At 38.5% G+C, this 16,148-nt stretch overlaps 1 protein-coding gene and 1 pseudogene across 3 annotated transcripts in view; one reads left to right on the plus strand and one right to left on the minus strand.

The window, feature by feature from the left end:
* Positions 1-16,148, minus strand: part of AGTPBP1 (ATP/GTP binding carboxypeptidase 1) — a 170,193-nt gene that overhangs the window by 135,573 nt on the left and 18,472 nt on the right. For all 3 annotated transcript variants that reach the window (XM_060155351.1, XM_060155350.1, XM_060155352.1), the window contains exon 2: positions 1,381-1,445. In XM_060155351.1, the coding sequence (XP_060011334.1) occupies positions 1,381-1,412 (32 nt within the window). In that variant the 5' untranslated portion in view covers positions 1,413-1,445. The remainder of the gene's footprint in view (positions 1-1,380; positions 1,446-16,148) is intronic.
* On the plus strand, positions 3,085-3,559 carry LOC132522974 (NEDD8-conjugating enzyme UBE2F-like; annotated as a pseudogene).

Below are 16,148 nucleotides of genomic sequence, written 5' to 3' on the forward strand. Positions count from 1 at the left end.
AGATTTTTCTTGGAAAATGAAAAGTCTGAATTAGTACTTTGAAAGGAGAGTTTTGCTGGTGATAACATTTAGGGCATGAACATGATGATGTAGAGTAGGGAGTAGAGAAAAGTTCTGCTTCTTGTATCTTATAAAATTTTCATTACTTGATTTCTCACCACCCACTCACATGGTCTTTAAATCTGCCAAACTAATCCATCCAATTACAGTCCTTGCCTAAACTCAGCAAGTATCAATATTCTACTCAATCCTCCAGATATGCTAAAAAGTAAGAAAGTCTCAAGCCAACCCTGCCTCTTCAAGTCCATATCACACAATAAACACCTATTTATGAGGATCTGGTTAAACCACTATACTGGTTAAACCACTATACTGCATTTGTTCAGGTGTTTTCATGAAGTTATAAGCTTCGTGTAAAAAGAGAATAGGGCTCAATTCTTCAGAACATACTCAACACCCATTTTCTGCAAAGCACTGTGTTAAGTGTTATATTTATGTTTCTTTTCTACTCTCAAAGATTCAGTGCTGGGTTAGGTACATGAAAGTGTTTAATAGATATCTCACAGTTGAGAAGTAAATCTAAAAGGGGCAAAAAAATAAACTAAAAAGAGCATCTATAGAAGCCTTTAAAGACAGAAAGAATATAATAAGTTTTCTGTGGAAATGTATGTGCTTCGATCAAGTCTTATGTAAGGAAAAAAATTCAGTGGCCAGACAATATGTAAATAAGTGAGCACAGCCGTATTCCAGTAAAACCTTATTTACGTACACTGAAATTTGAATTTCATATAATCTTCATATGTCAGAAAATATTATTCTTCTTTTTATTTTTATTCCCAACCATTTAGAAACGTAAAAACCACTCTTAGCTCATAGGCCACACAAAAATAAGAATTGACCCATGTGTCCTAGTTTGCTGACTCCTGCTTTAACTGAAAAGTTAAACATTAATAAATATTAATAAAATAACATAAATACAACACACTATATTTAAACAAATATTTCTTAAAGTAAAAAGTTTCAAATGATCACTTCATGCATTATTTCTGTAATTTATACATACTGGTATTTAAAATTGCAGAACCAGGGCTTCCCTGGTGGCACAGTGGTTAAGAATCCACCTGCCAATGCAGGGGACACGGGTTTGAGCCCTGGTCCGGAATATCCCACATGCTGCGAAACAACTAAGCCCGTGCGCCACAAATACTGAAGCCCACACACCTAGAGCCCATGCTCTGCAACAAGAGAAGCCACCACAATGAGAGGCCCACGCACAGCAATGAAGAGTACCCCCACTCGCTGCAACCAGAGAAAGACCACAAGCAGCAACAAAGACCCAACTCAGCCATAAATAAATAAATAAAAATAAAATTGCAGTACCTTTTCTCTGGTATCACTTTTAACTTGCTCATCTTGAATTACTTCATTTCACCATTGCAGATAATCTGAAAAGAAAAAAAAAGTTAATGATATTAAACACACAATTCTGTTTTCTATATATTAGATGTCATAAAAGCCATACAACTGAAAGTTTTTATCATGGGCAACATAAGACTGGAAACCACAGGAGAATGTTTGAGTTTTATGTGCTTCTGGCAGGTCACTTCAATGTGCAATGTGTGACTATTAAATTACCTAAAATCAGCCAGTAAAATGTTATCAAAAATCCTAGTGCTACAAAAATGCAAAAATTTAACATAACACAATTTATGATATAGTACCAAGATTTCTTTTTTAGATAATTCAAATTATCCTTCCTGTTCTAATACTCCACCTTAAAATACTCAAACCAATCACAGCATCATGGGATTAGTGTATTGTCCACCATTCATACAGCAGTGCAATACTGGTAAATATGTATGATTATTTCTATATGAAAACACCTTAATCAAAAACAAATTGTTTAGACAACAGAGCAAAAACCTTCTAAAACATCATCTCATTTAATATACTTATGCATATTTTCCCTCAATCAATACAGGTTTCATCTTTAGAAAGTGCATATTACACATTTAAAACCTTAAATCTTTTTTTTTTAATAGAAGGAACCTAATATAGGAATTGGTCAAAGGCTAGCAAGCAAAAGAGGAAACCTAGGGAGGCTCAAGATAAAGAGTTGCAGGAAGCAGTTACCACCCTGGGCTGCAAGGACAAGAGGGAGAAGGGGTTTAAAACCCTAAATCTCAATTCACACAATTTTTATAATTTTTCAGATTTATTTTACAACTATTCACCCCCCCCAAAAAAAACCCTAGATATCTTTTAATTTTACATAGCAGTGCTTATTAATGAAGCAGAATTTTGTGGCATCACAAGAAGTTTAAAAATTACTGCCAATTCAACAAGTTACATTCTTATGCAATATTTAGTAATGCTACATTTAAAAGAAAACAAACATGCAAAAAAAGAGACTTCAAATTGTTTAATATAATAGATTTAGAAGATATAGGGCTTCCCTGGTGGCGCAGTGGTTGAGAGCCCTCCTGCCGATGCAGGGGACACGGGTTCGTGCCCCGGTCCGGGAGGATCCCACATGCCGCGGAGCGGCTGGGCCCGTGAGCCATGGCCGCGGAGCCTGCGCGTCCGGAGCCTGTGCTCCACAGCGGGAGGGGCCACAGCAGTGAGAGGCCCACGTACCGCAAAAAAAAAGAAGATATAGATATTCTGGATGTAGTTCTTCAACAACAAAGAACTTTTACATTAACAAAATAAACATGACTTTTTTTCATTTTTCTAATTAACTCAATTATGAAAGAGGAAACATGTATTCAGGGTTATGTACAAAAATTACATAGGCTGTTTTTAAGGTAGATAAGAAATTTTTAAATGCTGTTTTTTCTTTTAATTGACTTTTTTAATGACTACCAAGTCAAAGTAACTTTTTCCAATTTCCAAATTAATTAAGGGGGGGGGTCTTGTGTGTCTTCAAAAGTGCTGTTGCTGCCATAAACAGAAGTTAATTAAGCTACTTCTACTCGTTGAGCAGTATGACTTTCTCTAAAACTACATTAACAGCAAGCCCACCTCAGGAGGTGAGGGGCCACATCTCGCCTGTCTCGGGTGCCCAGGGTAAAGAGAGCAGTAATGCTGACGTTGGCAAGCATAAAGAAGCGAGATGATGGGTCTCAAAGGGTCCCGGACATCAGCCATAGCCTCCAACTCTGCTCGGAGGGCTTCTATAAGAGACATGCTGCTTATTAAAGAGGTTGCAGGCCATGAAGCTAATTTATAATATGTTGCACATGTAAAGTGCACTTTTCTGATCCAAACAAGCTTCACTGCTTTCAGCAAACTGTAACTCCAACCTCCCAAAGTGAAATGCTTGACCAGGATCACTGGTAAAATATGTCGAAGTTTTTACTGAGAGAACATTCGGTTGATGGCACCGGCTGGGCTCCCATGAGGACACGGAAGGATGTTGTTTCGGGATTAAACTCTGTTTACTGATCCTCTCAATTCCGATGTTCCACTGAATCATGAAGCTGCAGAACATCGTCTGTGGGACAAGGAGGACTTGGGGAATAAAGTTGAAGACTACACGAAGCGTTACGCCAGATGATAGGAGGAGAAGGCTGCAGGGCTCATAGGCTGTGTGTTACACGTCTGTCTCCAACTTAAAAGGAAGCCCTCCTCCCCAGTCATGAAGCTCCCTCTCAGTCCCACTGGTTGGCCAAGTCCTGTGACCATGTTGTCCTGAGGAAGAACCTCTTCACAACTGCCCATTGTAGATGGAGAGTTCTACATAAATACAGCAAGAAAATGTGTTTGAAGTTCTAAAGGGCTGCCTCCTTACCTTAACATATTTACTTTTTTGAAACTGTACTAAATAGGCCTCTGCTGAGATTCCTGAGAAGTTGTAATGAACTCAGAATTGAGCCTAGAGCTTGCTTCTTCCCTTTTTCCCAGACAAAATCGGTTCCCTGTACAAGTGATGCTAACGATGTGCTCAGCGTAGCTTGCAGACTGGCGATAAGAAATCCATTACAAACTGTGATTGGATGTAAATTCTTAGCCCTTTCCTAGATGTCATGAAGCTTCCCGGAATGTAGAGAGTCATTCACTGTAGATCTCTACTGAAATGTGCATTGTATTTAATGTGAGTATATTTGGAACAGATTCGTAATTTGTACAATTTAATGCTTTAATTTTTTTTTTCTGTTGTCATTTAGTTTGTATTTTCATTGTATAGAGCCAACAGAAGGATGTTAGGTCAAGCAACTACTGAAGAGGAATACAAAGAAAATACAAAAGAAGAAAAAAAAGTGCATTTCACTAAGCCAATATGTCCCTTTACAGTCAGTTTTTCTTGCTGAAGTCTGATGCCACAGTACTTCAGAGAAAAAGAAAAGCCTTCTTTTTGCTTTGACAGTTTGTGTTCATTACAGTATGGTGTAACAGAAAGAACAGGAACCTAGAAGCAGAAGTGTTGCATCCCACAAAGTTTTGTGGCTTTGCCAACCAAGTGTGACAAAGCAAGAAAGGGACAAAGAAGCTGAGACCGTATGCAAGGGAGGCTGGAAAGTCCAAGATCAAGGTGCTGGCAGTTATAGTGACTGGTGAGAACTGGCTACGTGGTTCATAAACCCCCATCTTCTCACTGTGTTGTGGCATGGGGGAAGGGGCCGAGGGTTCTCTTAGGTGTCTTATAGGAACACTAATTCCATTCATGAGAGCTCCACCCTCATGACCTAATCACCTACCAAAGGCCCACCTCCAAACACTACTGCACTGGGCATTAGTTTTCAAAAAACAAATTTTTAGGGACACAACATTCAGTCTGTGGCACTATCTGAATCACTTTTATGATCTGACCTACCTCATATTTATTTTAAAATATTTCAGGAGGTTAGGAAAAATGGACACGTTAACAGAGCTTAACAGTGGTAACGTTACCTCTGGGCATGGGGGTGACTGGAAGAGGGGGCTGGAAAGCAATGTGATAGTGGAAAAAAGATCTTTGATTTCTTATGTTTCGCCATACTGTTTTACCTTCTTATTTTGAAATTATTATAAATTCACAGGAAGTTGCAAAGATAGTAGAGAGAGGTCCCGTGTTCCCTCTCCGTTTCACCCAACAGTTATATGACATTTTCTGCTAACTCTAGCACAGTATCAAAGCCAGGAATTTGATATTCATACAACATGTTTCTCTAGTTCTATGTCATTTTATTGCATGTGTAATTTATGTAACTACCATGTTTTGCTATATTTTTAAAATATTAGAAAGCATGGATTTACTTGAATAATTAACTTTAAAAAGATGATGAAAATCACTGTAATCTCGAAATTCATTCATTTAACAAACATTAATGGCTACATAGTTTCCACTGTGTATGGCCAAAGAAATTACTTCTAAGAAGGAGCATTTGATATAGCTGATCACTCTCTCTTCTTGCAAATACTTTATTTATATGGCCATATTTTGTTTTCTGCCTACCTCACTGCCACCCCTTCTTAAGTTTCCTTTACTAGAATGCCCCAGGGCTCAGTTCTTGTCCTTTTCAACTCCAGTGTCTTCCTTGGTGATCTCATCCAGTCTCATGACTACTCCACATCTCCACTTGGCTCTCTAATAATATCATAAACTCAACATATATAAAACTAATCTGACTTTTCCTTCCCTTCCCAATGTGCTCTAACCTCAGCTTTTCCCAACTGTAGTTAGAGACAATTCTCTCCCTCCAGTTGCTCAGTCTAGAACCTTAGCGTCCTTCTTGACTCCTGTTTTATTTTACACCCCACATCCAACCCATGAGGAAGTCCTGATAATTCTGCTTTCAAAATATATCCAGACTCCGATCACTTCTCCACATCTACTACCATGATTGGGCCACTGCCCTTATCAGTCTCCTTTCACTCTATTCTCAACACAACATCCTGACTGATCCTTTTAAAAACTTGGAGAAAAGAGAAAAAAAAAAAACCGCAGATAAATCTTATCAGCACTCTGCTCAAAGCCCAGCAATGCTGCCCATTTCAATGACATTAGGGACCCTAAGGGAATACCCCAGCCCTTCCCTCACTAACCTCATCTCCTACCTACAACTCTTCTCCCTCACACTGCTCTAGACACACTGGCTGGGCTTCCTTGCTTTCCACCAACATGCCAGGCTCACTCTCGCCTTGGCCCAACCTGTTTCCTTTGCCCAGAATGTTCTACCAGATATCCCAATGACCAACCAACTCCCAAACTTCCCTTGCCCAAGTATCACCTTTTCAATAAAGCCTATCCCAACCATCCTATTTAATACTTTAAATCACTTCCAGACCCTGGCATACTCACTGCCCCTTGCCTCAGTTTACTTTGTCTTTTCCCAGAGCACTTACCGCCTTCTATGACAGGATGGTTCAAAAGTATCAGAACAGATTGAAAACTGTACTACTCAATAATAACTGATTATAATTGAACAGGTGTCAAAACAAATTTTTAAGGGAACAGTTTATTTCCATGTACTTATAAATACTCAATATATGGCCCTATCACACCACATACATCAATCCTGTACTCTAATTCATCCCAGACTCTTAGCAGCTTATCACCACTGGTGACTACAAAAGAACCACAATGGGTTCCTTCATTTCCTGAAGGTTCTGAGGAAAGCAGCAGCGACCCAAGGTTCTTGATATAATCACATAAGTCATGTAGTTTAATATCTAATATCTTGGTGGTCACTTACTTGACTCTTTTTAATCACCTTGTAAACTAGACAATTTAACTCTGTGTACTATTTATTATCTATTTCTCTCCACTGGAATTAAAGTTCCATAAGGGCAGAAATCTTTGTTTTGCTCACTGTCTCCCAAGTACCTAGAACAGTGCCAGCACATTGCGGGTGGTAAATAAATTTCTGAACGAACAAAATTTTGAGAAAATTTTACTACACAAATAAGAAATCTTCATTTTTAAAAATCCAACAATATGGTAGATATATTGGCATGCAATATCTAGCCCAATTTCTCTCCAGTGTGCCTTCCTGTACTATAGGAATGTGAAAGCTTTCCAAAAAAAAAATGTATTTCCTAGACTCTCCTGCAGCTAGGGTTCCAGATGTTTTCCTCAATTTCATCATTTATGAAATGTATTAGACTAAAAGTCAGAAAAAGGCCACTTGATCCCACAGGTAAGTACCAACTTAAACGTGCTTAGTTCTTCTACAGCAGTGTATGGAGAGGTCCCAAAGTCTAGTCCAGGGTTTCTCAAAGTGGGGTCCACAAACTGAATTCTTTGAGAGCTCATGATGGGGGGCATGGGGTTCTTTTTTCCTTCTCTTTTACTTTTGTGCACCAAGCAGTGGCAGCATAATTAATGATTTTGTTACAAATCAGCTGTGTGTGATAGTGCACAGTAGGACCATGTTCATTTGGTTAGAGTTGGCCTTGATAATTGAAGACTGCAGGACACAGGGAGAAGATAATAGGCTAATGACTATCAGCCTCTCCCTCTCAAATTGCGTCCCCTAATCTCCCCTTGTGCACTGCTAACTACCTTATAGGAGCAAACAAACTCTACAAGTGTAATGAAAAACTGGAGGGAACTTTTAATTTTAATGAAAAAAACTTTATACCCAGTTGCCCCCATTCCTAACGCTTTGCTATTGGTCTGAACATTCCAAAATGTGGACTAAATAAATTACCAGGGACTTCTACTGCGAAATGTTTGGACTTTTTGTGATTTTCTCAGTTAATTGTTTGATATGCCCTCATGTCTCACACATTAAAATCTGTAATTTACAAATATGCCTAATAATCCAATGTGCCAATTTTTGAGGCTGAGGTGTGAAAGGAAGGTCAGTGGAAAATTCTGGTAAGATTAGTAATGAAGAGTTGTATCTTGCAAGTCATTTCACTAAGTTAATGCAACAAGAGACACACAAAAACATATCCTTCTAATGAAAACTACTTATCAATGGATTTATACAATGGAATATCCTATTCCATTTTGTGTTGTCTGTGGAAAACAACGTTTCAAGTGCAGCAATGGCTCCAGCAATATTCAAAAGACATAGCTGCAAATTATAGTCATTTGACACATTAAAGATATTAATGGGATCTCCAAATAAGCATAATAAAGCTTTTGCTTTAAAAAATAACATATAATGAAAAGGCTGAGGTAGCAAGTTATATAGTAGCAGATCTTATTGACCAGAAAAAGGAAAGCCACCCCAATTGCTGAGAACCTAATACAGCCAGAATGTAAAATTATGCTGAGTGAAATGTTTACATGAGATGAAGTAAGAGAAATTTTTAAAGTTCTACAGTACAATAACAGTAAGGTAAGTCAATGTATTGACATGTCATGTGATGTTAAAGACCTACGTGATAACAGGAAAACAAGTTTCTCTAACCAGATGGATGAGCCAACAGAGATCATCATCTGTAATATTTATAAGATTACATTATATATTTATAGATTTTATAAGATTTGAAAATGGTGAAATCAAGAAAACTTTGTTTTGCTACAGAGTGCTGCCCAAAGCCAGCAGAGGACAGGATATTTAATGTTTTGTCCTCTGTCTCGAAACAAAAGGTCCATCTTGGAGGAACTATGTTGGCATCTGTGCTGAAAATGTCCCGCCAATAGCTGGCTCCATGTGAAGATGTGCCACTATTGTTTAAACTCCCCCCACACGCCGAAAAAAAACCCAAAAAAACAAAAGCCTGACTTCTCAACACAGTGTTTTCTTCACAGAGAATTGCTAGTGTCAAAAGCTCTGGAAGATGAAATGAAAAAGTTCTATTTGAAGCTACAAAAAATGATTGACTTTATTAAACAAAAACCTGTTTACTCAAAAATGTTTAAAGAGCTGTGTGAAAACCTGGACAAAGAGCACATAAATCTCCTGCTCCATGCAGAAGTCCAGGGGCTTAGCAGATGAAGAGTTCTCAACAGGACATCCAAGCCGAACGGTGAGCTGCAGGGGTACGTTCGCAAACACAGTAGGCCAGATTCTGCTAAGTGCTTAGAGGATGAGGAATGGCTACTGAAACTAGCCAACTTAGCAAAGATTTGTTATCACATGAAACAAATGAACCACTCTCTGCAAGACCTTAAAGAAAGCATTTTGACTTCAAGTGACAAGATTCTTGGGGAAAAGATCAAGTGACAAAAGGATATCAAAAGATGCTCTTATTGCTGCTTGGACTTAGAGTGAAAAAGGATATATCTGCAAATCTCAAGTCTTCCTGACCTAGGGGAACAAAATTTAAAAATAAAATAGAACAGTATTTTCCCTTTGTTTTCAAACAAGTGTAAGGCTGAAATGAGAGACCCTTTCTCTGAATCATCTGTGCAGGCTGAGAACTTGACTTTGAGGAGAAAGAATTTTGTGCACTGCGGTCTGACTATGAAATCAAGATGGTATTTACTGATCTGCCCCTAAAAAGTGCTGGATTTCTATCAAAGGGTAGTGTCCTGCAAATCATAAGAGGGTAATGAGCATTTTGCTGCCAGCTTTCAATTTCATTATATGTGTATGGAATTTTTTGTTTAATAAGCATCAAGAGCAAGGAGGAAATCATCTTATGGCAGTTGAAAATGAAATCTGTGAATGGTCAACCAAAGAAAACAAAAACAAGTTTCATATGAAAAACATAAACTTTACTCTTTATTTTTAGTTTTAAAAACTAATAAGTTTATTGTATAAAACCTTTTCATAAAATATCAAGTGATCAACACACATATATATACTCATTTGTAATTCCTGGACCTATATTTGAGCCTCATCATGTCACGAAAAAAAGAGTTTGTTTTTTTCGAATTCTGGTATAAATTCTAATGGGCTATATTTTTATTAATATTACTTTGGCTTATAGTTTTTAGATAGCAAATATCTGCACTGTCAATAATTTTCACGTTTGTAGTAAATGCTAGTTAAAATCAGTTTACAGTGGTACTGACAAGAAGATAGACAAAGAGACCAATGGAATAGAACTGCAAGTCTAGAAATAAACACACACATTATTGACAAGGGTGTCAAGTCCATTCCATAATGAAAGAACAGTCTCTTCTATTGCTGGGACGACTGGATTTCCACATGCAAAGGAATGAATTTGAACACCCACTCACACCATAGATAAAAATTAACTCAAAATGAATCAACGACCTAAATATAAGCACTAAAACTCTTAAAAGAAAACATGGGAGTAAATCTGTACGACCCTGAATTTGGCAATGGATTCTAAGTTATGGCAACAAAAGCATTAGGAACAAAAAATAAATAAATAAATTGAACTTCAAAATTAAAAACTTCTGTGCATCTAAGGACATTGTCGAGAAGGTGAAAAGACAACATACAGAATGGGAGAACATATTTGCAAATCAGACATCTCATAAGGGTTTAATATCCAGGGACTTCCCTGGTGGCGCAGTGGTTGAGAGTCTACCTGCCAATGCAGGGGACACGGGTTCGATCCCTGGTCCGGGAAGATCCCACATGCCACGAAGCAACTAAGCCCGTGTGCCACAACTACTGAGCCTGCGCTCTAGACCCCACGTGCCACAACTACTGAAGCTGGCGCACCACAAATACTGAGCCCGCATGCCACAACTGCTGAAGCCAGCAAGCCACAACTACTGAAGCCTGCACACCTACAGCCCATGCTCCGCAACAAGAGAAGCCACTGCAACGAGAAGCCCGTGCACCACAACAAAGAGTAGCCCCCGCTTGCCACAACTAGAGAAAGCCCGGGTGCAGCAATGAAGACCCAGTGCAGCCAAAAGTAAGTAAATAAAAAAATAAATTTTAAAAATAAAAGAATGTGGATAAATTGAAACCCTCACACATTGCTGGTGGGAATGTAAAATGGCACAACCACTATGGAAAATAGTTCGGCAGATCCTCAAAAAGAATTACCATATGACCCTGCAATTCTACTCATAGGTATATACCCACAAGAATTGAAAACAGAGACTCAAACAGATAATTGTACGTCAACGTACATAGCATTCTTCACAACACAAAAACAACCTAAGTGTCTACTGAAAGATGAATGTACAAAATGTGGTATATACATACAATGGAATGTTATTTAGCCATTAAAAGGAATAAAGTTCTAACACATGCTACAGTATGAATTAACCTTGAAAACATTATGCTAAGTGAAATAAGTCAGAAACAAAACAACAAATATTTTATGCTTCCACTTATATGAAATATCTATAACAGGCAAATTCATAGAGATAAAAAGTAGATTAGTTTACTGGGGGCTAGTGGCAAGGGTGAATGGGCAGTCACTGCTTAATGGTTGCAGAGTATCTGGGGTGATGACAAATTTTGGAAATTAGACAGTGATGACTGTTGTATAACATCGTGAAAGTAAGTAATGCTACTGAATTATAAGCTTAGAAATGGTTAAAATGGCAAACTGTATGTTAAATATATTTTACCACAATAAAAAGATCATTTTTTTAAAAATCAGCTTACAGTATTTTTTTAAACTAAGTCTACCAAGCCTACTTTTCAAAAAAATTGAATCCCATTTTAGCTTAAGCCAGTTATTTAACAGAAATTTATTATTATCACCATATGTGTTTTGTTTTGTTTTGTTGCGGTACACGGGCCTCTCACTGTTGTGGCCTCTCCCGTTGCGGAGCACAGGCTCTGGACGCGCAGGCTCAGCGGCCACGGCTCACGGGCCCAGCCGCTCCGAGGCATGTGGGATCTTCCCGGACCAGGGCACGAACCCGTGTCCCCTGCATCGGCAGGCGGACCCTCAACCACTACGCCACCAGGGAAGCCCTCACCATATGTGTTTTTAAAAATCATAAAAAGGAAAGAGATTAGTCTCCAGAAGAGCAAGCTAAGTTTAACTACCTGGTTATTTTTCAAGTAAGGTTGGTTAAAGTCTTTATTTGCATAAATAAAGAAAAATAAAATTACTCTTGTACAAGCCATATACCACAAGCCATACTATTGATATCTTGTATAGTAAAAATCTGTAAGACTCCTAGGCCTACTTGGATAAAGTACAAAAATACAGTGGGAAATTTAGGAAAAGGAAAAGCTGTTTTTTCTACCTACATTACTAACTCACATAAGAGTTTATATCCTGTGTGGGGATGGAAATCCATACAAAAGAATAGACTAATTAGATGGCCAAAATAAATACAGGCACAGAAAAATATCATTCTCTATCAAAAAAGCATTAGCAATCATTACTGGAGTACTGTACTGTAAGGCCTAAAATTTCAAGTGCTGTTCTGACAACTTTGAGCCCCACAGGGCCCCAGAGGCCTAATGAGAGCTCTCCCACCCTCACCATAGCCAACAGGAAAGACTCCTCACCCAGCTAGGTCCACTATCAGCTGAACCAATTGCACTCCACTCAGTCCTCAACGGAACTAGCTTCAGTTCCCTGCCAGTCCTCAGAATTATTCAAACAAACTAATCACATCCTCCCACGGGGGTGGAGAGTTGCAGGGAGTACTTCATCCTTTTGTTACTCCAAAGCCAATCTCCCATAGACAATTTGGCTAGTTTACTCTACTCCCAAGTACCATTCCCATAGGTTGTGAGTACATGTAACTAAAAAATTGCTGTCTCGGGCTTCCCTGGTGGCGCCGTGGTTGAGAGTCCGCCTGTCGATGCAGGGCACACGAGTTCGTGTCCCGGTCCGGGAAGATTCCACATGCCGCGGAGCGGCTGGGCCCGTGAGCCATGGCCGCTGAGCCTGCGCGTCCGGAGCCCGTGCTCCGCAACGGGAGAGACCACAACAGTGAGAGGCCCGCATACCGCAAAAAAAAAAAAAAAGAAAATTGCTGTCTCATCTGATCAGGGGCAGGTAGTAGCCATCCTGTACAATTTAGGATAGGAGCTCTCTCTTTCACCAATCAAATGAAGGAAGGTGAACAGGAGGTGGTCAGACAATTACTATATCTAAACTTTCTGTTTACACTAATATCACACCTGTAACCTGAGACCTGAAAATTATTTCATGGATCCTCCAGGGTATAAAAATTGAGAAAGGCTAGTCTAGTCTCTTGTAGGCAGGGCTGGTACAGACCAGAACAGGTCCAGTGCGGTTCTAGAGCTGGTTAAGTATAGCAGCAGATTCCTGATCACCATGGCCTCCTGACCACAACATTTTCCTGATTTTAAAACAGCAGTAAAGATCTAGAGGCAATTTCACAATTAGACAGGAGGCCTCTTAGTCAAAAAAAGACAATAACTCCCTGTGTTTCTCAGTTCTGTGCAGAGGTTTTGGAGGTTGTTCCTTTGAAGCTCAATCAAGAGTCTCTTTCTTTAGATGTCTAAACAATTCTGTAAACCACTTAATACCTGTGCTAGATATTGATTCACTCCCCCTTCTCTCCAAATTCACTCTTTTTGCCTGTACTGTGAAAATGGATTTATGCACTTAAAATACCAATTTCTTTGCCAATTGACATGATATTAAGCTTTGTCAAGAGAGCACTGGAAAGACACTGTAGGGGAAAAGGATTCTGTTTCATGGTTCCAATGTGCTCACTTGGCTGCAGCAGGCAAGGCTCCAGGACGCACCCCGACAAGGATGGCTTCTCCAGCACCAGATTCCTGCAGCAGTGCAGCGTCTCCAACAGGAGGTTAGGCAGTTTCGTAGCAGAGTGACGCTGCAGAGTCACCTCCCCAGGAACACTTTCCCTGGTACCCAAGAGGGCACATATCCAGCAAATTCTCCTAGTGCCACACCTTACCTACTTGACTTGAACGTGCCCTACCTAACCAAGGATAGATGTCAGTGAGCCCTGGGGTTAGAAACTGCTCTTTATATCACCTATTCTTATATTCTTTAGCGTTACCTTGACTTCTTACTGGTAAATCCCATATTGCTCCAATCCCCTGTTACAGTCAATAATTCTTTTTTTTTTTTAGTTTTTGTTGCAGTATAGTTGATTTACAATGTTGTGTTACTTTCTGCTGTATGGCAAAGTGAATCAGTTATACATATAAATATATCCATTCTTTTTTAGATTCTTTTCCCATATAGGTCATTACAGAGTATTGAGTAGAATTCCCTGTGCTATACAGTAGGTCCTTATTAGTTATCTATTTTATATATAGTAGTGTACATATGTCAATCCCAATCTCCCAATTTATCCCTCCCTCCCTTTCCCCCCAGTAACCATAAATTTGTTTTCTACATCTGTGACTCTATTTCTGTTTTGTAAATAAGTTCATTTGTACTTTTTTTAGATTCCACATATAAGCAATATCATATGATATTTGTCTTTGTCTGACCTACTTCACCTAGTATGATAATCTGTAGGTCCACCCATGTTGCTGTAAATGGCATTATTTCATTCTTTTTATGTCTGAGTAATATTCCATTATATATATGTACCACATCTTCTTTATCCAATCCTCTATCGATGGACATTTAGGTTGCTTCCTTGTCTTGGCTATTGTAAACAGTGCTGCAATGAACATTGGGGTGCATGTATCCTTTCAGATTATGGTTTTCTCCAGATATATGCCCAGGAGTGGGATTGCTAGATCATATGGTAGTTCTATTTTTAGCTTTTTAAGGAACCTCCATACTGTTCTCCATAGTGGTTGAACCAATTTACATTCCCACCAACAGTGCAGAAGAGTTGCCTTTCCTCCACACCCTCTCCAGCAATTACTGTTTGTAGACTTTTTGATGATGGCCATTCTGACCAGTGTGAGGTGATACCTCATTGTAGTTTTGATTTGCATTTCTCTGATAATTAGTGATGTTAAGCATTTTTCATGTGCTTTTTGGCCATCTGTATGTTTTCTTTGGAGAAATATCTATTCAGATCTTCTTCCCATTTTTTGATTGTTTTGTTTTATTTTGTTTTTTGCTTTCGGGGTTTTTTTTTTTGACATAGGGCTACATGAGCTGTTTGTATATTTTGGAGACAAATCTCTTATCGGTCACTTCATTTGCAAATATTTTCTCCCATTCTGTGGCTTGTCTTTTCATTTTGTTTATGGTTTCCTTTGCTGTGCAGACACTTTTAAGTTTAATTAGGTCCCATTTGTTTATTTTTGTTTTTATTTTTCATTTCTCTAGGAGGGATTGCCTGTCCTAAATTGTACAAGATAGCTACTAGCTGACCCTGATCAGATCAAAAAAGATACTGCTGTGATTTATGTCAAAGAGTGCTCTGCCTATGTTTTCCTCTAAGAGTTTTAGTGTCTGCCCTTACACTTACATCTTTGATCCATTTCGAGTTTATTTTTGTGTATGGTATTAGAGAATGTTCTAATTTTATTTTTTTTTAATGTAGCTGTCCAGTTTTCCCAGCACCACTTCTCAGCCTTTTGGCTACGATCATGTGTAGTCAATAATTCTTTATACTACTCTTTTCCTGTTAAATTACTGTGTGGTTTCTATCTCCTGATCAGACCCAGACTGATATATCCCAACAATTTTTTAAGCTATTTAGTACCCCACGGTAAATAAATCCTCTCTGCTTAAGTTACATCAAGTGGATTCTGTTCTCTATAATTAAATATTCACTGTTTTCTCTTTGAATAAAGAATTTTGGGGGGTGGAGGGTGGAAGGATTTTACAATATTCATAACACCATTTTTTTTTAATTAGGAAGTGATACTAATTATACATGGCCAGGGTTAAGAATGGCTACTGAAGATTATATTCCCAGGTCAGGCTATTAAATACTTTAATTGTAATATTAACTTCATCTTAGAGTACTATCATTCCTGTAATGCCTAACCACATTTTAAAAATTAGTCTACAGTGAGATACCACTTCACACCTACTAAAATATCTACAATAAAAAACACAGATAATGACAAGTGTTAACAAGGATGTGGAGAAACTAGAACACTTATACATTGCTGATGGGAAAGTAAAATGATACAGCTGCTTTGAAAACAGTCTAGCAGTTCCTCAAAAGGCTAAACATAAAGTGGCCATAATGACTCAGCTATTCCATCTCTTGGTACATACCCCCCAAAATGAAAAGTTATATCCATACAAAAACCTGTACACAAATGTTTATAGCAGCATCGTTCATAAAAACCAAGAATTGGAAACAACCCAAATGCCCATCAACTGATGAATGGATAAAATGTGGTAGATCCATACAATGTAATATTATTCGGTGACAAAAAGAAACAAAGTACTTACATGTGCTACCTGGATAAACCTTAAAAATATTATATTAAGTGGAAGAAGCC

Source organism: Lagenorhynchus albirostris, chromosome 7 (genome assembly GCF_949774975.1).
Source record: "Lagenorhynchus albirostris chromosome 7, mLagAlb1.1, whole genome shotgun sequence".
Lineage (NCBI taxonomy): Eukaryota > Metazoa > Chordata > Mammalia > Artiodactyla > Delphinidae > Lagenorhynchus > Lagenorhynchus albirostris.